Consider the following 25749-nt stretch of genomic DNA (forward strand, 5'->3'; position numbering starts at 1 on the left):
AATGTAGATTAAAAAAAAATCTCTTGTTTAGTTGCTATTGGGGTTAAAGGTATTTTTCATTTGCTTATGAGTCATTTGCATTTAAAAATTTTAATTAACAAAATAAATTATTAATTCTCTATTAAGGCTTTTCTGGTCCACTGAGGGATTTTTCTGGTGCTAATATTTCCATTTTATAAGTCATGTATCAACAAAATTTTCAAAATTTTACCTTATCAATATTAATTTCTACCAAATAATAAGATTATTATGTACTATCCATAAAGTACGCTTTAGATAAATCTGAAAATATATATGCTTGATATTTTATGAAAAATATGTAAGTATTCACTTTTACCTTGAATTTTAAATTTGAGAGGGAAATAATGGTGACAGAAAACTCTTACCACTTTGCAAACAGCTATTACCATCTACAAATGGATATACTTCAGATAATGCTAAACTGATTTAAAAAATGATTTTGCCTAAAAGATAAAATATTTCCTTATATTTCTCTAAAATCTATTAAATATTTTAAGAAATCTTTTTGGCCTAGATTGGTAACTGTGGTCCGTATAATTCCATATTGTTCCTGTATTTCAACATATACTCAGGACATAATTATAAAGAAACATTTCCTGAAAATCTCTAATAAAAATGCCTTTAAAAACCTTCCGGGGGTGGCTATAGTATAATGTTTAGACTCAACTGACATTTCTGGAATTCTGCATTCCCCTCAAAATGGCACGCACAGGTACCTGAAAATCCACATAATTTATAAGCTTAATAGCAACCTCATATGAAGAATTAACACTCTGTGTATGTGATGTTTCTTATTTTATGTTTTTGTTTTTAATTCATTAGCTTTAAAATGGGTTTTTAGAAAACCTGTTTCTGGCCGTACCTTAACAAATGGAAGTGTACTAACTCCCCCACTTTAAACAATGAGAAAACTAAAAATATATGAAACAACTCTTTTCAGACACTGGACAATGTCAAGAGAGAACCGAGGTCCCTAAGAGAAGGAGAACAAATGAGATCTCTAAAATTGTTTTGACTTTCTGCCTGAAGATTTTTACTAGACCAAACCACAGGGAAGGGGAACTCAAGAAAAGCACAGATAAAAATGGCTTCAGTGAGATGACGACACAGAGAATGGAGTTCAAATTGGCTAAGGCATCTGGAATCTGTTTTATGGAGTACTGGAGAAGAGGGAGCTACACAGAGTCAAGCTCCAAAAATCTGCTGAGGTGTTCCTTTGAGCCTGTGGCTAAATACCAAGGTGTAAATAAGTGTGGTGAGATTCCTCAAGGCTGGGAAAAAGCAACTACATAGGGCCTGGAAACTATACAGCTCCTGGATCTCATGTAGGGTTGGAAGACATACGAGTTCTATTCATTCAGAGTGGGTAGATCTTACTGAACACACAGAGACTTCAGTGGAGCACTTAGAAAATGTGCACTTTAGAAATAAGGCTGGACTAGTCCCAGAATAAAGGCCACTCTGGACCCACCCTAACAAAGCCTTTACAAAAGCTACAAGAAGTTAAGCTGATGTGAAATTAAATTGAGTGGGCAGCAAAATAAAACTCAACACTCAATAAAAAACAACAGCCATTCGGAACTGTCACATTAACAGTGTCCAGCATCCAACCAAAAAATTACTAGATATGTGAAGGAGTCAGAAAATGTGACCCAGAATCAGGGGGAAAAAATCTGTTAATAAAATGAGACCCAGAGAGATGATGAAACCAGCAGACCAAGACTTAAAAAAAAACCCAACTATTATATATGTTCAGTATGCACAAGAGTTTAAAGAAAAATCTGTAATATTAAAGAGAAAAATGGAAACTTTAAGAACATAAGCAAATCAAATTTCTCACAATAGAAACACAAAATCTCTGAAACAATAAATTCACTAAATGGGCTTAAGAGCAGATTAGACATTGAAAAATAATCCAGTACACTTGAAGAGCAGCTGATAGATTAGAAACTAATTGGAATTCAAAGAGAAAAATAAAGGCTGAAAAAATGAAGAGACTCACAGGAAATGTGATAAACTCACATTGGTATAATTAGCATCCCAGAGAATAGGTTGTAGGCAGAAAAATTATTTGAAGACATAATGCACCAATTTTTTCTATATTTGATGAACACCATAAACTTACTGTACTATTCAGTACAAGGGAACCCAAGCATGATAAGCACAAAGAAAGCCATACCAAGGCATATCATAATCAAACTGCTGGAATCCAATGATGTGAAGAATAATCTTAAAAATGGCCAGAGAGGAAAAAGGCACATTATATATAAGGAAAAAGGATTACAAAATTTCTGGATATACTATCAGAACTAATACAAGCCAGAAGACAATGAAACATTACCTTTAAAGTGAAAAAAGAAAATAAAAAAAAAGGAAAACCAAACAAAATATAGAATTCTATATCCAGTGAAAATATCCTTCAGAAAGGAAAAAAAAATACACTCTCAAAAAAACAAAATTTGATAATTTTTCTGCCAGCAGAGTTGCTCTGCAAGAAATGAAAAAGCACAGGGGTGCCCGGGTGGCTCAGTCGGGTTAGCATCTGACTCTTGATTTCAGGTCATCATCTTACGGTTCATGAGATCAAGCCCTGCATCGGGCTCTGCTCTATCAGTGCAGAGCCTGCTTGGGATTCTCTGTCTCTCTCTCAAAGTAAATAAATAAACATTAAGAAAAAAAATGTAAAAGGACAGATGTTCTTCAAGTAGAAAGGACATGGTTCCAGGTGGAAATGGGTGTCTATGTGAAGGCCTGAAGAATGTTGGCACCAGTAAATGCATAAAAATACTTAAGTAAGCTTTTTCATTAATCAGTTCTTTATAGGATGATTGGCTTTAAGGCAAATATGATTACATCTGTTTTGGTGATTAAAGCATATGTAGAAATAAAGTGATTAGATGGAATGTAGATATAAAATGCATAATAGCAAAAAGGGGGAGAAGCAGGTAAAGGGAAGCACACTGTTTTAAGGAACTTGTATTATATGTAAAATGGTATAATATAATTTGAAAAGAGAGTGTAAGAAGTTACAAAATGCATTTTGTAAATCCTAAAGTGACCATTAAAGATATAAAACAAGAGTTATATGTAGCTAATAAGCAAATAAAAGAGATTAAGTGTAAGGCTAAAAAATAGAAGACAGAGAAATAGGGAAATAGGAATAAGAAGGTATGGAAAACACAGAAAATAATTCACTATGCCCATAATTATATTATATTTAAATGCACTAAGGATATTGGTGAAAAGAGAGAGACTGTCAGGCCAGAAGGGGAAAAGAAGACCCCACTCTATTCAGTTCAGAAAAATAGGTAGATTAAAACTAACTGGATAGGGAAACTTAAGCATGAGACACTAATCATAAAAAAAGATATACTGACTATATTAATACCAGACAGCATGGACTTCAGGGATTTCCAGAGATAAAAAAGGGATTTTTTAAAATGTCATTTAAGGGGCCCCTGGGTGGCTCAGTCGGTTAAGCGTCCGACTTCAGCTCAGGTCACGATCTCGTCATCCGTGAGTTTGAGCCCCGCGTCTGGCTCTGGCTGATGGCTCAGAGCCTGGAGCCTGCTACAGATTCTGTGTCTCCCTCTCTCTCTGCCCTCCCCCGTTCATGCTGTGTCTCTCTCTGTCTCAAAAATAAATAAACGTTAAAAAAATTTTTTTAAATGTCATTTAAATTTAACTTACTTCAAATGCAAAATTCTAAATGCCATTAAAAATATATTAAGGAAACGATACAATCCTAAGTGTACAACAGAAAAAGCATCAAAATGCATGAAGCTGGGAGCCTGGGTGGCTCAGTCAGTTAAGCATCTGACTTCAGCACAGGTCATGATCTCACAATCCATGAGTTCGAGCCCTGGGTCAGGCTCTGTGCTGACGCTCAGAGCCTGGAGCCTGCTTCAGGTTCTGTGTCTCCCTCTCTCTCTGTCCCTCCCCTGCTCATTCTCTGTCTCTCTCTATCTCAAAAATAAATAAAAACATTTAAAAAATTTTTTTTAAAAATGCATGAAGCAAGGGGCACCGGATTATCTCAGTCACTAGAGCGTGAGACTCTTGATCTTGGGGTTGTAAGTTCGAGCCCCATGTTGTGTATAGGGATTACTTAAAAATAAAAAAAAAATCTTAAAATAAAATGCATGAAGCAAAACTGACCTAATTGAATGGAGATACAGACAAATCCACAATTTCAGTCAGAGATTTCAATAGTTCTCTTTTCCTAATTTATAAAGTAAAAAGAAAATAAACAAGAATATAGAAAATATAAACCAAATGGAGCTAAGTGATGCTTAGAGAAGAGTCAGCAACTGCAGAATATAATTTTTTAAAGTATAAATGGAACATTAACCAACATAGGCCATGGGTCATTGAAACAAGTCTCAACTGAAATCAAACTCAATGTATTTTCTTACCACACAGATTTAAACTAGAAACCAGTAACAAAATACCTATTAAAAAACTTACAAATATTTGGAAATTAAATCGTACATTTACAAATAACCCATGGGTCAGTCAAATCAGAAAATTACAATGGTAATTTGAAAGCATTTTTAACTAAAATTACAGTATCTATAAATTGTGATATGAAGCTAAATCAGTGTTTAGATAGATAAACTGTCATAACAGCAAAGAATAAAGGAGTGAAATCAATTATCTGAGTTTCCACCTTAAAATAGATAAGAAAGAGCAATAACAAAGGCAATCAATGACACCAAAACTTGGTTATTTTAAAAGATCAAACACAGACACTGCATTACAATAGAAAAATATGACAAAAAAAAGCTTTAGGACAATAAACTTGAGAAGGTAAAGAAATGGGTTAATTCTTTGTAGACACCAATTACCAAATCTGACTCAAGAAAAAAGCCACCTGGATATATATATGGTACACACACATGCACTGAAGAAATTAAGTTGGGCTTTAAAAACCTTTCCACAAAGAAAATACCAACATTCAAACATTTAAGAAAAAATACTACCAATTTTAAACAAAATCGAAAATAGAAGAGGAGGGGCTCCTTCCTAAAAATAATTTTTCCTGAGATAGATAACAAATATAGGGGCACCTGGGTGGCTCAGTCGGTGAAGTGTCTGATTTTGGCTTGGGTCATGATCTTGCTGTTTTGAATTCAAGCCCCGCATCTGGCTCTGTGCTGAGAGCTTGGGACTCTGAGCCTGGAGCCTGCTTCAGATTCTGTCTCATTCTCTGTGCCTCCCCCACTCTAGTTCTATCTCTCTCTCTCTCTCTCTCTCTCAAAATGAATAAAGAAAATTAAAAAAAAAAAAGATAACGTGTAAATACCTGTATTTCATTGTTACCTTCATAAGTAACACATTGATTAAGAATATTTATTTGTATTTAGGGTCACCTGGGTGGCTCAGACAGTTAAAATCCCACTTTGACTCAGGTCATGATCTCCAGGTTCATGAGTTCACCTTGGGCTCTGTGCTAATGGCTCAGAGCCTGGAAGCTGCTTTGGATTCTGTGTCTCCCTCTTTCTCTGCCCTTCCCTCACTCGTGCTCTCTCTCAAAAACAAACATTTAAAGAAAGGATTTATTTGTAACTATTAGTCAGGAAAATTACATTTTTATATATTTTAGAGCCAAGTGTTTTTAGAAAAAGTAAGTTTTTGCAAATTTTTATCTGACACTATGGCTTGCCTTTTAATTTTCTTAATGGTGTCTTTCAAAGAGCAACAGTTTTACTCTTGGTGAAATCAAACACATTCATTTTTGGGTGAAAGGGTTGGTATTTTTGTACATCTATTGTAAAGAAATCCTTGTGAAGCACAATGCCTTAAAGGTTTTCTCTTATGTTTTTTGCTAGAAGCTTTAGAATTTCAGCTTTTTTGTTTAGATCTCCAATCCATTTTGACTTAATTTTTATGTATGATAAGAGGTAGGGGCTAAAGTTCATTTTTTTTTGGTCCTCATATAAATACCCAGTTATTCCAGCATTATTTGTTTAAAGAATATCTTTCTCTTCTGTGCTGCCTCAGCACTATGTTTAGAAGTCAGTTCATGCCCACATTTGTGCTTAATTTCACTATGAAGATAAATTTTCCCAGTTTTCTTTGTCAATTTTTGCTTAAAAGCTTTCAAGCTATATTCCTGGGTTCATATAATTATAAAATTATATTATTTAATGATGACTTAAATGCTTAGATAATTATTCTGTGACTTCTTTCACCTCCGACAATGCATTTTCCTTTAAAGTGAGTTCTGACTTACATTACTATGGCTCTATTAGTATTTTTTTGGTTTTTATTTTTCCTAGTATAGTTTTCCATTCTTTGATTTTCAGTTTTTGTGAATCTTAGATGAATACCATATACCTGAATTATTTTCAAAATCGTCTGACAATTTTTGTCTTTTAACTAGAGATTTTAGTTTTTAAATGCATACTAAGACTGCTAGTATGTTTTGTTTTATTTACACTATCTTATTTTGTGCTTTCTTTTTTCATTTTTTCTGTATATTTCTATTATTTTTCTTCTATCTTGTATTCTATTGATTGACTGAATTTTTAAAATTTAATTTTGAAAATTGTACTTGGCTATTTGAATATGTGTTTAGTCCACTTTTGCTTATTTTTAATATTTTTAATTTTTTAATGAAATATTTTTTAAATATTTTAAATATTTTTAATTTTAATATTCTAAATTTTAATATTTTAAACAATTTTATTTATTTAAAATTTTAATATTTATATATTTTTGTTTTAAAAATATTTTTAATATTTTAAAATATTTTGATTTTAATATTTTAAAAATATTTTAATATTTTAAAACAATTAACTATAAGAGTTTTATATTTTCTGTATATGATGCAAATGTGTATCTGATTCTGCTCTCCCTTATTTTTACTGTTTATTTATGTTCACTGCTCATAATGTTTATTTCCTTTTGTGTTTTCTGAACATTTCTTTACTACAAAATTTTATTTGTTGAACCTTATAAAATTCCTTTGAGGCCTGGTTTGAAGGTGCATTACTTCAAAAAGGATTTGCCTTTGCATATGCCAGCCACCTTGGTAACTTCATTAAAATAAATGTCTTGGAGTTTTGTACTTCATAGTTGGGTAAAATGGTGCTATGAATCCATAGGCGCATTTTCTTTGGGTTATGAACCCTCAGGGAGGTTGATTTTCTACTTCCACCTAGTATCAAAATTAATACCGACACATTTCCTGATCTTTGATGGAGCAAATCTATTTCTTTGTCTCCTTCACGCTGAGCTTGTAGTCCTTTGGGGTCCTGCTTTATTTAGGTGTCTCCTGTTAGAGCCTCTACTTTATAGAGCCTCAGGCTTTGTTTTCTGTCCACCGTGTATCCTGGTGCTCAAAATCTAAACTGGTCACCAGGATTAAGCTTAACTGGGATTTCGGTCAGCCTAATACTTGGCTTCCTGTTCTTACTTTGTTTTTGGCACGTGAAGGCTCCTTAATTTCTTTCCATTTTAGAGGTAAGTTTAAAAAAGTGTTCTTTTTTTCCTCCTTTTGTAATTTGCTCAACAGTTTAAAGTGTTTTTAGTGAAAAGTTTTTCCATAGTGGTTTGCAGGCAAAACTGCAGGCAAGGTAAATGGGCCCATATGACCTTTTTTATTAGACTTTTAAGAATCATAAGCTACAGTGATTTTTGTAAAGATATAACATATGGTCGACCTGAACTACTCTCCATTTTGGACTTCCTGATTAATTATTAACAAAACTGAGCCATGATATTCAGAAATGCAGATAATAATTACATATGGGAATATAATTCAGCGAGTAATGTAAAAGAATAATTGTATTGGGAGGGAATTAACTGTCTCCAATGAAATTATAGTTTTATATAGACAAGTTAATTTGTTAAAGATCAGCTTTCCAGGAAATAATCCATTTTCCTCCTATTCAGATAAAGATTTTCAATAACTTCCTTCCAATGTCCAAAGAAGCCTTTAGGAAATGTGGTTTATGATATGTATTCTCTATGATAGGCTTGAAATCTAAGATTTTAGGCTTAAAATCGAGGATTTTAATACTGTGCCATTTTCCCCCAAAATTTCCTCTCATCCATGTGTGCTATCTCAGCAAATGCCATTATTATTTGCCCAGTTGTTTAATCCATAAACCTAGAAGTGATCCTTGAACTTTACTTTCTATCCACACAACCATTCTCACCAAGTTTCATGAGCTCAACTACTTCAATGTCTCTAGAAGCCACTGAGTTCTTCCCATTCCCAGTCTGTGACTGGACCATACCACTGGCCACTTTCTCTTCATCCTTGCACCCTTCTCCTAATTCATCAGGATAGCTGTGATTGATTCAGTTAAGAAGTAAGGAAACTTCTATTTTCAACATGAATCTCCCAAGTAGTATTCAGACTGTTCAGGAGCACTCATGCTATTTCCTTAAAAAGTAAGAGACCCTAGTAACTTATGCCTAATTCTAAGCACAAAGAAAAGTGACAATCATGAGGCCAGAGACTTAACAAAGACGTGGGATTCTGGGGCGCCTGGGTGGCTCAGTCGGTTAAGCGTCTGACTTTGGCTCAGGTCATGACCTCACGGTTCATGGGTTCTAGGCCCATGTTGGGCTCTGTGCTGACACTCGGAGGCTGCAGTCTGCTTCAGATTCTGTATCTTCCTTTCTCTCTGCCTCTCCCCACCTCATGCCCTGTCTCTCTCTCTCTCTCTCTCTCTCTCTCTCTCTCTCTCAAAAGTACATAAACATTAAACAAATTAAAAAAAAAAAAGACATGGGATTCCGTTTTTAAATTAAATGCTCTTCTCATAACAAAAAGTGGTTGGAGATTTATGTTTAGAGATATACATAAGGGAAAGAAGATGGGATCTGGCATACCTGGAGGTAGTGACGGGAGAAGAAAACCACCACTTCATGATTTATATTCCCCTGAATTAATGCTATACAATTGATCTCATTAGTTAAGAAATGGGGGGAAAGAGGGAGATTGGGGGGAAGTTCAAGGAAAATTTGTTCATATAGGACATGTACTTAAAATCACAAGCATAATGTGAGAGACAATGAATTAAAAAAAAAACAAAAAGTAAAAAGAGACAGTAGGAACCAGATACAATGGCCACACTGCTTGGGCTTAAATCTAAGATCATGGTTTTTTAGATGTATGATCTTGGGAAAGAAACTTAAACTCTCTGGTCCTCTAGTTTTTGATTTAAAAAAAAAATTAGTGGTGCCTACTTCACAGACATGTGAAGATCTATTTAGCAGATATATTTAAAGAACTCACCCATACTAATTACTATACAAGTATGAACCATCTTTTTTTAATTAAAATTCACTCAAAAAAAGTCTTTATTACTTTCTGTGTGCCAGAGTCTGCTTTAGTTACTGTGGATAAAGCTCTGAGAAAAATGATCCCTGACTTCAAAATTAACACTGGAAGATACACAATATAAAAGCACGTATGCAAACAGAGAAGAAAACTCAGTGGTGCTGGTGGTAGGTGCTCTGAAGAAAATAAAGCAGGACAATGCAGCAGAGAGTAGCTTGAGTGGGGGGTCACGGTGGTTATGGAGAGAAAGTGATATATCTGAGTAACTGACAGGACTTGCTGATGTATTAGAGTGGTAAAGGCAACTATCAAGAAGAACTAGTTGTGGTATAAACTCCTGGATAGAAATTAGTGACTGTGGGGTCATAAATAATGGCCCCCCAAAAGATACCCGTGTCCTAAAAGATAGATATCATACAAAGTATCTTCTCTGACCGCAATGGGAAATGATTTAGAAATCAGTAACAGGGAAAACTGGAAAATTCATCAATGTGGAAATGAAACAACACTCAAAAAGCCAATGGATCAAAGAAGAAATTATGAGGGAAATTAGGAAATATCTTGAGACAAATGGAAATGAAAACACAACATAGCAAAATGTAGAGGACACAGCAAAAGCAGTGCTGTGGGTGGAAACTTAGAGCAACAAATGCTTACATTAAAAAAAGAAGATCTTATAATGTTAACAACCTGACTTTATAAGCTAAGGAACTAGAAAAAGAACACACTAAACCCAAAGCTACCTAAAGAAGAAAATAATAAAGATTAGAGCAGAGATAAATGAAATAGAGAATAGAAAAATAATAGAGAAAACTAACAAAACCAGAAATTGGTTCATTGAACAGGTGAACAAAATCAACAAAACTTTAGCTGCACTTGACTAAGAAAGAAAAATAAAAAGACAACTGAAAAGTCAGAAATGAAAGTGCGGACATTACAACCGATGCTGCAGAAATAAAAAAGATGGTAAGAAATGTACTGTAATAATTCTCATGCCAGTCAGAATGGCTCATATCAAACAGACAAGAAGTAAGAAGCTTTAACTAGGTTGTGGAGAAAAAGAAACCCTCATGTACTGTTGGTGGGAATGCAAACTGGTGTAGCCACTGTGGAAAACAGTACAGAAATTTCTCAAAAAATTAAAAATAGAAACGCCATACAATCCAGTAATTCCACCTTCTATTTACCCAAGGAAAATGGAAACACTAATTCAAAAAGATATATGCACCCACATGTTTATTGCAGCATTATTTACAATGGCCAAGATACGGAAGTAATCTCAGTGTCCACCAAGAGATAAAGAAGGTGTGGTGCATATACACAATGAAATATCACTCAGTCAAAAAAAAAGAGTGAGCTCTTGTCATTTCTGACAACATAGGTGGACCTAGAGTATTATGCGAAGTGAAATAAGTCACACAGAGAAAGATGACTTGATTTCATTTATATGTAATCTCAAATGAACGAACAGAAACAGACTTATAAATACAGACAAGAAACTGGTAGCTGCTAGACAGACAGAGCAGTGGAGGGATGGGCAAAATAGGTGAAGGGGACTAAGAGGTACAAACTTCCAGTTATAAAATAAATAAGTCATGGGGATTAAAATTACAGCTTGGGGAATACAGTTAATTATAATAAGACCATATGGTAACAGAAGGCTACTACATTTGTCACGGTGAGCACTGTGCAAGGTATAAAGCTGTCCAATCACTATATTGTGCACCTGAAACTAATAGAACATTGTATGGCAACTATACTTGAATAAAAATTTTAAAAATTTATATGCTAACAAATTGGATAGCCTAAAAGAAGTGTACAAATTCCTGGAAACACAAATCTTACCAAGACCGAATCACAAATACTTATAACTAGCAAGGATACTGAATCAGTAATCAAAAGTATCCCCCAAAAGAAAATTACTGGATGTTAAAATGGCTTCACTGGTAAATTCTATGCAACATCTAAAGAAAAACCAACATCAATCCTCACATTTTCCAAAGAACTGAATTGGAGGGAAGACTTCCTAATTGACACTTAGGAGGCCTAGCTCATTTTTGATACCAAAGCTAGACAAAGACACTACAAAAAACAGAAAACTACACAGGAGCTTCCCTTATGAACATTGATTTAAAAATTGTCAACAATACACTAGCAAACCGAATTCAGAAGCATAAAAGGCATTCAAATCAGAAAGGAAGAAGTACAATTATTTCTGATTGCAGATGATATGATCTTATACGTAGAATATTTACTCTTTTACCAGACCAAATCACATTAGATCCCTTTAATCCATGGATGCCATAACTACAGACAACCATTTCATATGACTTAATTGGTTTGTAATTTTGATATGTGAGCAATATGTATTTTGGCAACTGAGCATTTTCTTTCATATATTTAAATCATTAATTGGCCTAATTAAAATAGCTGATACAATTCTTTCCATATGCAATATTTAAACATTTAAAATACTCTCTTCGTAGGTGAATATACGTAAAGTGAGGAAAGGAAACAGCACCATTTCCCATCAAAACATTAAATCCTTTCAGTATGTCAGAATTTTTTTGAGAATCCCACAAGATTTTCTATTTCTAAAGGAATCATATGCACAGACACACACATATATGCATTTGTACATGCAATAAATGTGAATGTGTATATGCATATATGAAATAAACATGTTTATGAAATATGTCTGCATATGTGTGAAATAAAACATACCTAAATCCTCCAATGAGTTTTTTTTTTTTTTATAACACAGCATAACATGTGGAAGCAATTTATACTCTCCCAAAAACATAGACAACCAGATTGCTTTTGCTCTGATAAGTCCCTGGGAGAGAAGGAAAGAAATTCCTACTCGATATGACAAGAGGTGCTTCCTGGGAAATTCAAACATGTAACTAGAAACAGATTGATGTCTTCGTCATTACAGAACTGTCAGGGCAGGGAGTGGGGCTCGTACTTGGATCGGCTCTGTGTCAGGTTACCTAAATAGCTATGTGCCGGCTTTTCCTCCACAACTTTGATTCTTCTTGCTCCAGCAGGTATCACCAGCACTTCTACATAACCTGTAAGGGTCAATAAAACACGAAATAAATCTTGAATTCTCTTAAGATCTCTTTTCTTAATTGACTTGCTCTTTTTTTCTTTTGGTTTTGGTTTTTGCTATGGTATTTCAATACTTATGGAAAGAAAAAAAATGCATACAAAAGCTGTCATCATTGCAAGGGGAGAAATTTCTTGGAAAGATGTCGAGTCTATAGCAGTATTAAGGGCAAAAAGGTAACTGTATTTTATGTTAAAAAACATAAAGGCTCATTGATCTCTTATGAAGTAGGAGGGGGAAAAACCACAATGGTAGAGCTCATTTAGAAACACAGTAGATCATGGAACAAAATAAGTAACTTCAGATTTTGCTCATGAAACTCCTTTAAGTTAGAATGTGTGGGGAAGAAGGAAAGGCAGCTGGAGAGAATGCAGCTGGCAGGATCAGGTCCCTGGAGTAGCTGAGAATAGGACGAGAGACCCAAGCACTCCCTGAGGAGATTAACAAAGGGTTTTGAAACTGGGGCTGGAGACAAGAAAGTGTAAGGTTGCACCTTGCAATCTAGCATCACCCTGAAAGATGTCAAACAGCTAGAAGCAAGACCCAATTAAGTGTTTGTTAGAAAACCCTTTTTAGCAGAGGTGAGGAATGTAACACTTGAAGTGAAATAAGATAAAAAGATAAAGTGAGATAAAAGAGAGTTTGCAGAAGAAGTCACAATTAAGACTTCATTTAGTGCAGAAGAGTTATACAGCAGACACCTACTTTTGGCTGAGTAGTTATGCTTTAAATTTTAATATTATAATATATATGATATAGGTAATATTTAATATTCTTAATATTTGTGTAGCTCCATGTATCTGATCAAAGTCTAACTTCAAAGCTAGTAGAAAGGCACAATAACTGATCCCAGAGTTGTCATCTGTTGATTAATTTTTCAGAGTCCCGAAACTGTTTATAATTATTGGTGTAAACCCAAAGGTAGCACACTCCCCACCCGGTGGCAGTGGCTGGAATCTGAGGCATGTGTTTTCTGAATCATAATTTCCATTAGTGAATGCTGCTTACCCAATTTAACCATTGTTAGCAAACCAAATCATACAAGCACTATCATTTTGAAACATGAACAAAGTAGGCAGTGATGAAAGTAGAAGCAAATGTTTACTACCGATTTATACACAGAAGTACGGTAAGAAGATCTGTGCACTCAATGAGCTCATAATGAAATTGGAAAGACAAAGCAAAAATACCTTATACAAATAGGAGTTAAATAAAAATTCAAAAATTATGTAAAAAAGATCATATGCAGGATGGTATGGTTAACTCCCTGCTTAAAAATATAAACCACTGTTTCAATAGTCCTCCTCCTCTGATTACATCACCACTCAAAAGGTTCACTGCTATTTTTAACTCACGGAAGTGGGATTTTTTGTTTTCCTTTTAAATTGTTATACACATTACTCATGTTTGAGAAACACTGGCATCAACTCGAATCACTCAGATTCAGAGAAGAGAACATTTCATAGAGTCAAGTAAAGCTTCACAAAGAAGTAAACAGACGAACTGTTATTGAAGAATGGACAGGAATTGGATATGCATAAAAAAAAAAAGTATGAGTTAGCTGAATGCAAGGGAAAGTAAGAGAGCAAGTAATATTTTTGGTAGCACATAAGTAAAATAATTCTGTCAGAAAGACAAGATGTTAGAATATGTCTCTGTTAAAGAGAGTTTTAATGCATGCCCAAGATACTGAATTGATCCATCTGAAGTTAGTGAACATAGCAAGGAACTTGGTAATCAGCTACTGGTTGGGAGAAGCTTTATCTGAGAGCAGTATGCAGGATGCCTAGTGATAGGCGAGTTGTGGATTAACTGTATTGGGAGGCTAACATAAACTCCAGGAGCACGAGAGGCTAAGGAAGAAAACCCAGTAGGCCCTGTGAAGAAAAAAAAAAATTCTGAACTGACAACCAATAGAAAGTGGGGAAATAAACACTGAACACAAAGCTTTCTTATTACTTATGTGAGAATGCAGCCATAGTTTATAAGAAAATGGAAGTCAATCTTTGATAGTTCTGGTAAGTTGAACTTCGCAAATTATAGTTAATAAACCAACATAACACACTAGTGAAAATAGCTACGAAGAACTCTGGAACATCTGGAACTCCAGAGAAAGACTAGGCTATTGGAGTACTTTTGTGAGGTGGTAATATCAGCCATGGAAGTAACTAGAGAAAACTGAGGGAGAAGAGAAGTGAAGGACTCAACCTAGGACAGACATAGCTTTAAAGATAGAGACTGAAAATAAAAAAGAATCCAGAGAAGGAATAATCATGAGAAGCAGGAGATCTGGCTGTTCTGGTGCAGTGGGATCCTATAGATTGGATTGTCTTAAGAGAAGCTGTTGGTCAATTGTGTCAGAAGCTGTAGAAACATCAAAGAGAAAGATGACTAAGGAGAGCCCCACTGAATGTCACAATCAAGAGGTGACTATTCATCTCTGAGCAAAGTAACTTAATAAAGTATTTGGAGAAGATATTAAATTTCAGGATGTTAAGAAAGAAGAGGAGAGAGAGAGAGAGAGAAGTAGAGGGAGTTACTGTAAATACCTATTTGAGTTTAGCAGTAAACTCAGAGGTTTGTTGTACATTAGGACAGTAGGTTATGTCTAAGTTTATAGTTCTATCTAGAGCAAGTGTCATTACTCAACTGGAATCGCTTAAAGGACAGATGAGTTAGACGGAGTTTCAAGAAAAAAGGGAGAAAGAGAAATACAGAGCAAAACGGTTTGAAGAGAGATGGCCAATGAATGGGGACCTAGATATTTTTCAGTAGGTAAGTCATTTAGCATGATTGAGAATGTGCATTTTTAAATTTATTTTTTATTTTATTATTTTACTTCTTAAAGGTTTATTTATTTATTTAGGGAGAGAAAGAGAGAGCACCAGCAGGGGAAGGGCATAGGGAGAGAGGGAGAGAGAGAATCCCAAGCAGGCTCTGTGCTATGAGAGCAGAGCCGGACGCGGGTCTCAATCCCATGAACCATGAGCTCATGATCTAAGCCGAAATCAAGAGTTGGTCGCTTGACCAACTGAGCCACCCAGGTGCCCCAGAATGTGCATTTTTTTAAAGCAGTGAATATGAGAGTGGCTACTGCCAAGTTTAGTAGTTGGAATAAAGTCTGTGATGTCAAAATTGTAAATTTGATCCTCATGTTGTAGAGTTGGCTTTGTTCACAGGAACATCCTATTTAATAACCAGAGATTCCATTCTTAAACAGACCTATTAAAATGCCAATAGCAATCACTATCTTCATGGTAGTAATAATGATAAACGTCAGACTGTGACTAGCTATGTGCTAGTCACTATTGTACGCAATTTACATAATTATTCATTTAATCATAAGGGTAACATCCAAAGTAGATACTACATTTCTCATTTGATTGATGAGAAAATAAAGGGAAAGGGAAAAATTACCGTTTTCAAGACTGCTCTCACAGTAATTAGGTGACTGAAGCTGTGACCTAAGATCTATCTGATTCCACTATGGACTTCGAGCTATGACCCGCTGCTATTATTTCATGCAATAGAATCCATAACACTATGACTCTCCACTGCTGGGCCAAACATACAAACAAAGTCTAAGAGGATGTGTTCCTTATACAGGATCAGTATCATCATCTCTTATGCTAAGAATAACACATTTTATGCCCATTTTCTTCTTAGTGTATACTGATAACTATCTAGTTCTATTATCAGCCAAATATACAATTTATCTTTAAAAATTCCTTTAAAAATTATCCCACATCTAGGCAAGTTACAATGAGACATGATAAATGCACTAAGAAAAAGAAAAAAAAAAAACTCCTCAAGTTTATTTTCTAGCTCCAAGAAAAATGATTTAACAAACTCTAAATAGAGCACAGGGACTGAAAACACCCACATGTGTCTGCACATGTGTTACTCATACAGTATATATATACAGTGTCCATGGCCAACTGGACCAAATAAGGCTACAATTCCTTCAAGAAATTCTAGGAAGTCCATAAACATAAGGATAAAATTGTCTGAAGAGAAATGTACAAAACAATCCCCAAATCACAAGGAGATGAAGCCCACGATATAATTAAGGGCTCATACAGAGTTTTGTTTTTAAAACTTCCTAAAATATAATGTTTCATTATTAATTACATTGATAAATATTAATGGATCACACACTGTGCTGGTCATTGGGAATGTAGAGTTAAAAATAATCATGAGATTTTCCCTCATTAATCTTGAAGACTAGCAGGGAAAGAAAAATTAATAAATGTAAACTTACAAATGTGATTAGAACCTCACCATATGGATACAAATATAGTGTCACTAAAATAGTTGTTAGTGAGGGGGGTAGAGGTTTTCAGTGCTCACCGAAGTAGTGACATCTGACTGAGATCTAAGTGATGTCTAGAATTAACCAGCAAAGCTAAGAGAAAGCTAAAAGAGCCATATTTTTAAATGCAAGGTGCTGAAGGGAGCATGGTCATTTGAACATCTGTAAGAAATTTGGGAAGGAAAGGGATGATGGTGTGAGACGATGTCGGAGAGACAGGTAGGTACAACACCATGCAGGACTTCACGGTCCAAACTAACAATTCTAGTCTTTTCCCTGAGAGCCATGTGAAGCTAGCATATATCTGGAAGGAGGAAAGCAACATTAATAGCCTCTGATATTTTCAGTATCTTAGGCATCTCAGACATTTTCCAAATAATAGATTCCATGAACACGAGTTACCAACAGCAAATGAACAAATGAACAAAAGTAGAAATTAAAGTGCAGTAAAAACAAAGGAGGTTTGAAGTAAGAATCTGGGGGAAAATGTACCCACATAACTACAGTCAGAAAGGAAAGCAATTTTTAAACTGGTATTTCTCTTTTATATGCTCAGTGGGAAAAAAAAGTGTTATTACAACTAAATAAAGATATCAGTGCTGAATGCCTATCAATAATTCGGTGAACTGTTTCCATACATAGTAAATAACCATGCAAGAATAGTCATCAAAAATTCTTGTATCTTTAAACCCCTTTGGTCTTTCAGGCTTCATTTTAACTTCATACTGGAAACCCTCCTCCGCTACAATCATCCTGGAAAGGTTATTATAATTGTACTTCTTAGTTGAAAGTCTGAGAGGCTATTACAGTTAAGTATGACTTTTCTAAATGAGCTCTGGCAGATTTTGACTTGTAGGACCTGTCACATTTTTCACAGCTTTGGAGGTTGAGAGTTTTGATCTACACTTTACCCTGGGCCTCAGTTATTTTTAGGCTTTAAGATCTCCAAGCTCACTTATCTTTTATTCTGCTGGGGCCTAGCAAAAGGTTACATTCAACTTTAGAGGGCTGTGTCTAATTTTCTTTTCTGAAGGACTCTTTTACCTAGAGGAACTCCGCTATCTTGATTATTCAAACACAAATGGTTGTTCTTAGTATTCAAACTAATACATACTTTAGTCTCAGGTTTTTTTTGATATTTGAACAAGAAAAGAATTTAAAATAGGAACAAGCTGAGGTATGTAGTCTAAGCATGCTGATAATGATGAAATTATAATCATACATATAAGATAGTTTAAAGGACAGACATCCAGGTAAGATACTAATGTAAACGTCTGCTTCCTCCCAGTATGCTTGAGGACCTGAGTGTAAGGTGTTTTCTGTATATAAAGCAAATCTGTAGGTTATTATATTTCAGTACAGACAGTATCACTTTTTGTGATGGATCACTTTAAAACTCACACTACATAGATCATTGATGGTCATTTCATTCTTCCATCCCCTGAGTACTGGTACTTAGAGATGATGAAACTAGAGAAGAAAGGATGACTTTCCACTATTCATATATCTGGAACATCTTCTGATTCTCCCTGTTATCATTTCCACTATGCTACACTGCTATAGACTCTGTTTCCAAAATTTTATTCCTTCAAAGTGAATAAAAACATTAAAAAAAACCAAAAAACAAAATGGAAGGCTGAAAACCTGAAGACTAATACTCTCAATAGCTGTTCCACGCTGTTAGAAATCATTATTCTCTGTTAGACATCAGGCTTTGCATTGGAGAATAAGATCTCTAGAAACCTGATAGCATTAGCCAATGCAAATTAGATTATTCCCTTTCTGCTCCAATATATTAAATGCATAACAGATGACTTCATATTTACATTAATGGGACATGGGCTTGTTAGAGTCTCTGGCTCATGTCACAGGTATTGTATGTCATCACGGAAACTCACTCCCTATCCATTAAAAAAGTCTTCAATGATGGAGTCAGAACTGTGATTTCTAAGTCAACTTCCATGTAATCTCTTTCCCAAAGACTGTTTAGATTTATTTTTTTTGAAAAGAATTAAAAGAATAATTACCTGCTCCTCTGGTGTGATTAAAATCTCCTTTAATAATTTTGCATGATTTTCCATTGCCATTGCATACACCACAATGATCTTCCCTTGCAAGGGACCCTAAAAAACCATCACAGCCAACCTTCTGTAACAAGAGATTGACAGTACATTATAAAGTGAGTTTTTTTCCACTTTAGCTTTCTTAACCACTAATTTAGAACGAACCTAGTATCTACACACTAGACACATTTAATTGACAAATGAGCAAAATGTCATATTCTCTGGTGCAAATTAACAGAGCAAGCTCATGTCAAATGATATCATTGGTAAAGTGACCAAATAGCAGGACAGCAATGAGAATATTTTTCTCACAGTAAGAATTAAATGGTATCTTAAAGCAATTTGGAAAAAAAACAATATTGAGACAAATGCAATTTATATAAATCCCCAAGGAAATCACATTTCTATTAAATATAACATGATTAATCTACTTCACTCTACTTAACATAGAACAGATATACTCATATATAGAAGGCTTCACTTCTTAAAGTGGTTCCAAAGCAAATGCTCAATTATTAAAGACTAACTTTGTGAAAATCAAACATAGGTTTATTTTCACCACAGTTCATGAACAAACTTCTATCCTCATGTTCTTTGGCATCTAGCACGGCTGCTATAAGAAAATATGAACAGCGGGGACATTCATTTTAATTTGCTTCCAGAGGAATTACATTAATATGAATCTTCTGGGATAAAATCATCGACTCCTTTCTAGTGAATAATGCTGGTCTCCCATTGGTGTTCTGAAAATATGATTATAAATAAGTATGCAATGTTCTGCATACTCAAAGAGCAGAAATTAATATGTCAATACTGTCAGAAATAAATGGTTGGATTACACAATTATCCTTAGCCAAGAAGGAGTTGCAAGAGAGATTGATGATACATCCATTTGTAGCAAGTTACAATTATTTTAGAGGAATTTTAAAAATATTATATGAAACAGGAACAAAAACAGGTTTTTTTTCTGTGGTTAGTGTTGGTGGTGCAAGCGGATGATGAATATCCTGAGAAGGCAAAAATCACATTAAACCTGCATAATATAGCATCCTTTCCTTTTATCCAGGGGGATATATCACTGTCAAGAGGTGGCAAAGCAATGCATTAGTAGAGAGGCTTGATCTGCAAATCAAAGCTTATTCAGGGAGAAATAAAGAGAATGTCTGTGGATGAAAGAGGTGGCCACCACAGGAAATTCTCAAAATACAACAAAGGTAGGGTAAGAGCTCACTAAGCGGGAGCCATGAAAAGACCTGAAAGTCCTGGTGTGAGGGGAAAAAAAAAATCTCTCATTTACATACAAATGAGGACAAATTTACAGTAGAGTGCAGAGTGGTTTTGAAATGAAAAAAAACAAAAAAACAAAAAAACAACTCTAATGCTCTATCCCTAGTTTGTTTCTTGGCAAATACAATAAACCCAATAAATAGTAGTTAAATGACTGAATAAACTAGTACCTACTGGTTTATTAATTTTTTTCCAACCCTTGTAACTGGGATACTATAATTCTGTCCACCTAATATAAAAGCCAGGGATAGACATAATGTCATAGATCAACAATCATGGATTTTAAAAATAAGAATCAAAGATTTTTTATTTTGTAATTTATAGTGTCAAGTACCCATACTTATCACAATATGCTTATATATCTCCAGACATTGAGGATGAATGCCTTTGAGAAGGTAATGTAATTTAATTGGGGTGGCCACCTGAAATACCACTGGTGTCCTGGAGATGGGCAGATAACATAATACAGAAGAGAGCTTTTTCTATCCTTTTCTGGGACAGAAATATCATGGAGACAAAATGGGTCACGAGGAGAAAGCTATTTTCTTCTTTTTTAAAATTTTTTAAAGTTCATTTATTTATTTTGAGAGAGAGAGAGAGCGCAGGGGAGGGGCAGAGGGAGAGGGAGAGAGAGAATCCTAAGCAGGCTCTGCACTGTCAGCACAGACCCTGATGTGGGGCTCAAACTCACAAACCATGAGATTATGACCTGAGCCAAAACCAAGAGTCAGACACTTAACCAACTGAGCCACCCAGGCACCCCAAAAGCTATCTATTTTCAACTGCCCTTCTTCGTCCCTCTCCAAGTTTACAATTGTACATTCAGTTTTGGTGCTATGTATTTTGTGTAGCGAAACCTGAAAAACAGGAGGTCGTCAGAAAGAAAAAAAGTAGCATGCTTTTAATTATATGGAAAGACTGAATGTAGCATTTTAGTTAAAAGCCAGAATGTTGAAGTATTCCAATTCTGTCAGAAGTCACAATCCATTTCGTGGAACTTAATTGTAACCATCAGATTCACGTGGCACTTACGCAGAATTTTTTTTTTTTGTTGCTGTTGTTTTAATTTTGATGTCTAGCTAGGAACTCTGTAAAAATATCTAGCTTACACAATACTGTTAAGTGAAAACATGGGCAATTTAGGCTATTGTATTTAGCATATAGAGTTAGGAAAATACTTTTTGAAAAATAAATGCATTGAAGACAAACTTTCATCTGACAGACTTACATATAGTGACAAAATAAAGTTAAAACTTTAACTGCACAACATTCAGGTCTGAAAACAAAACATGTATAGGTAAATGTCTGCAATGTTTTTTTTTTTTACAGGCAAATGAAAAAATTACATTTCAGGTAACTGACACAAGCTGTTAAAGAACAAAGGAAATTAATATGTAATTATAAGACTGTTTCTTATGCCAATGTATTACATGATTCTGTGCTTTCAATTCTATAGAATGCTGGCAAAACACAAAATCTTAGAGTTGGTAAAGTATTTAAGTTCCATGTTGTTTCCAAGTTTTTACCCAGAGTTCCGTAGGTCTCTACTGGAACACAGGTTGGTCCACCCACACCTTGTACATGTTTTCAAATTTTGGCGCATGTGCATGTGTGTATGTACGCACAGGCGTGCATTTTTCTGGGGAAAAAAGGAAAACTTTCATCAGATTCTCAAAGGAGTGTATTGTACAAAAAAGTCAATGACCATTGGTTTACCAACTTCATTTGACAGACTGGTTAATAGGTGTATAACACACTTTCAGTGATTTTCATAAGAATGTCATTTCTTAGTGGCTGTCACGGATTCAGTACCGCTCCACTCAGATGCTTCTTTCCTAACTAAGGGATTTATTTCCTTCCCATGCCCATTAAGTTCATTAGCCGATGGCTCTCATCAGAAATTGCCTAGACTGAAGAAAACTGCCTTTCCTAAGGTCCCATCTCCCTCCTAGGGCAGCTTGCATCCAGACACGAGTAGATGCTAAGGGTAAAAAGGCTTGGTTTTCTCACCCCAAATGAGGACAACTCTGAAGAGCCATCCCAGCTTCAATGCTCCTCACATGGTAGCCTGTTGTGACTGTACCATAGCACACTTTCTCCCTGTGCCTGACCCTGGCTCCTTCCCCTCCCAGCATGGATGGTGATCATACAGACACTTGGCATTAACCTCTCAGTTTATTAATCTCCCAGGGAAAGCCAATTTGAGATAGAGGTAGAATTATAAGCAGCAACTTCTAACTTCTAGCCTTTGATCTCTCCCACTCTGCTGTCCACACTTGCTATAAGAGAATTTATACTTTTCTCAAGATAAGTGAAGAGTGCATAAATGCATGTAGCAAATGGAGATTTTTTTAATCTTTATTTTTGAGAGAGAGAAAGAGAGATAGAGAGAGAGCAAGCGGGGGAGGAACACAGAGAGAGGGAGACACAGAATCCGAAGCAGGCTCCAGAATCTGAGCTGTCAGTACAGAGCCTGATGCAGGGCTCAAACCCATGAGCCGTGAGATCATGACCTGAGCCCAAGCTGGCAGCTCAACCGACTGAGCCACCCAGGTGACCCAATGGAAATGGTTTTTAAAAAGAAAGATATAAGCAAATGAGATGTTTAAGCATTATAAGAAAACTGAATATATATTTGAAAATCAGTTGTTTCCAGTATGTTGAAAATGCTTCAATATTAAGTGAGTAATAGGACTGATTTTATAGGTTTTTGCCACACGGCTCAGCCTTGGACACAAGATATGGAGAAGTGCAGTGCTTGAATTTTGGGTCTGGAATATTTTGACAGAAAATGCCATTTTAGATGCATAATATTTACACTACAGAATTAAAATCTCAGGGTCTTTCAGCTGGTCATGGATTTTAAGATGATCTAGTCCAAACCCTTGGTTTCTGAAGACAAGGGGTTTCAAAGCAGATCAGACTTGCTCAGGATGACAGCCGAGTAAGAACTAAATCCACAGCTTTTGAGTCTGGGCACAGAGTTTTCCACCATACTGTGCAGCTACCCAAAGGCACTCATAGCCTCCTTCAGCACATAGTCCCCCTTCTTAAATGTCTTACCTGACACCTGCCATTTGCACAGACATCTAATCCCTGATATCCACATGAAGTTCCATCCATTACTTTTTCTGATAGAAGGATAGGCTGTTCTTTCCCAACAGGAGAGCAAAACAAGGCACATGGTTTTTCTACACACAGAGTGGATAAAAAAAAAGGGGACAAGTTACTCCATAAATATTTTTATCTCAAGCTTTATTTTTCAGAACGTTGTTGAGTACAAAGTATAATTTGATGTGAACTGAGTAATGCAATTCTACAGTAGTTATTATGAGCAGAAAATGAGAGGACGCCTGGGAAAAAATAGATATCCAATGAATAGTTATCTCCTTAAGAAATACGTCTTCAAATTATTTTCAAAATGTATCACTTATTATTTTCTGGCACCAAACCTCTACCACGTACAAACTGATCACTCTTGCCCGCAGATATTTTACACACCAACCACTGATTTTTCCTCATATCCTTTGGAATGAAGTGCCTCTTAAGTACATATCAGAATTCTGCCTATTTCAGATTTACTTATTGATGAAAACTTTCTTCACGTGTCACTTCTACATTCCAATACACTAATTTTCAATCCTATACATTTGGCGTTTTCTAATTGCAAACTTACTAAAGGGAGAAAGAAGAATTTCTAAGATGAGCAATTCTCCTAGGATTTTCCATTACAAGGATGTTTAGAAATGCAACAGAATCCCATGAGAACGTTCCCTGGAATGCACATGTGCTAGCTAGGACTCAACTCCCTTTATTGCTTACTGAGAAAGCATGCCAGTATACATGATATCTAGGTTAAGAAACACCATCCTAGGTGGAGAGGGTTTCAATAGCTGGCAGTCTTCTTCAGGGCTTCATTAAGCAAGAAGGTAGGGTGGTTAGAGTTAAAAGGCATGCCTATCAGGCTCAGTCAAGAGTGGCAAAATATTTTTAAAGTGCTGTTTCTATTTCTAAGTATCCTACAGAAGAACTGTAATATTTGGTAACACCAGTAGTAGAATTATCCAAATCTGAAACTTCAGAGCAATTTCCATGCTACATTACTACTCTATTGGCTTGATACCAGTCAGGCCCTTTGCTGTTTATTAAGCTCATATAAATAGAATGGAAAATAGTTTACAGTCTTTGACACTGATCTTCGCTTATGTCTTCAGTAAAGTTCCACGTATGCTGATGGGATTCTATAAATACCAAATAACAGCCAGAGGCATGGAACAGGGTATCACTTTGCAAAGAGAAGACAGACAGTTAAATGAGCCTTCAGAATTGAACATTTCAAACAGTTTTCACATGTGGCTTCTGAATACTGCTCTGAACAATTCTGGGGAGTTGGAACATGGCCTTCAATGTGCATGGTTTTGAAATTTTCCTTTAAGATGCCATTATAAGCTGCAATAAAGCATTTCAGTATGCTCTCACACCTCAAAGTAGGTTATGTTTATTCAATGACTGCTTACTATGTCATATCTTTGGACTTAAAAACAGCTGCTATAATTGCAACACTTTAAAAGTTATATATATATATGTATATATATATGTATGTATATATACCTATATATATACGTATATATATATATACATGTATATACACATATATATATACATGTATATATATATATACGTATATATATATATATATATATATATATATATATATATATATATATATATATATAAAATTCTCTTTCCGGAGTTTTCATTGAAGAGAGGAGCAAACCAAATATATGAATAATGTGGAAAGGAGTTAGTCTAGAAAATTCCATTCACATTCCAAGCGAGAATTCAGATAAAAATCTTTCTATTTCTTCTTTTACAGCGTATTGTCAATTCACTGTGCTTTACAGATGACATAAACATTTGACACCAATCTTCCTTCCTGGAGTATACCCTTGAGATTGTGGCATTATAGTGATCCTTGTAACAAGCCAGTACTTCCTTGGCAGGCAGGCTTTGTCTTGATTTAAGAGACCAACCCTTTCCAAGATATGCATTAAACATGGATTTCAGCCAAATTTCAGCACAGTGTATGTAAAATACCTGAATGCTAAAGCCATGCATCTTTTTTCTCTAAAAATAACTGTTCACTATGGCATTGATACCCTGTATTTAATTTGCCTAGCCACAGATTCATGTATTACATAAGAATAACGGAAAAATCCCCTTGCATTTTAAGGTGTCATATGTTATTAAGACTTGGAGTTTTTTTTCAAAGAATTAGATATTTCAATTTCTTCCATAGTGCTATATAACGCAAAGACCATGGTTGTGTATTTTCTTTATGCTATGGACCAACATGTTTGATTGATATGTGTCACAAAATTATAAAAAATGCTAACCTGCTAATTATGTAAATATTTATTGTGGATCGTTCTGATGATACACATCATTTTATAAGAGGTAGGGGCTTTTAAAATTGTGATTTCCACTGGCTTTAATATTTTAAATTGGCCCCCATCCAATCCCAATTTTTTTTTTTTACACTCTGGAGAAAACCTGTTTCCTCTGTCTTATTTCACATATGAATGAACAGGTTTCAAATGAATTTAATATTATCAAATTGAACAGCCAGTTAGAGGCAGAGATAGGATTGACCCTC

The 25749-nt window shown here is 35.1% G+C and overlaps 1 protein-coding gene across 5 annotated transcripts in view; it reads right to left on the minus strand.

Moving 5' to 3' along the window:
* ADAMTS19 (ADAM metallopeptidase with thrombospondin type 1 motif 19) overlaps nt 1-25749 on the minus strand; it is a 237443-nt gene that overhangs the window by 52156 nt on the left and 159538 nt on the right. For 4 of the 5 annotated variants that reach the window (XM_019422109.2, XM_053907517.1, XM_053907518.1 and 1 more), the window contains 3 exons: nt 23157-23284; nt 18771-18891; nt 12313-12393 (listed from right to left, as the gene is read on the minus strand). In XM_019422109.2, coding sequence (XP_019277654.1) covers nt 12313-12393; nt 18771-18891; nt 23157-23284 — 330 coding nt within the window. The remainder of the gene's footprint in view (nt 1-12312; nt 12394-18770; nt 18892-23156; nt 23285-25749) is intronic. The other variant, XM_019422110.2, reaches the window with a different exon arrangement.

Source organism: Panthera pardus, unplaced genomic scaffold, assembly GCF_024362965.1.
Source record: "Panthera pardus isolate Hobbes unplaced genomic scaffold, ASM2436296v1 HiC_scaffold_2, whole genome shotgun sequence".
Classification (NCBI taxonomy): Eukaryota; Metazoa; Chordata; class Mammalia; order Carnivora; family Felidae; genus Panthera; species Panthera pardus.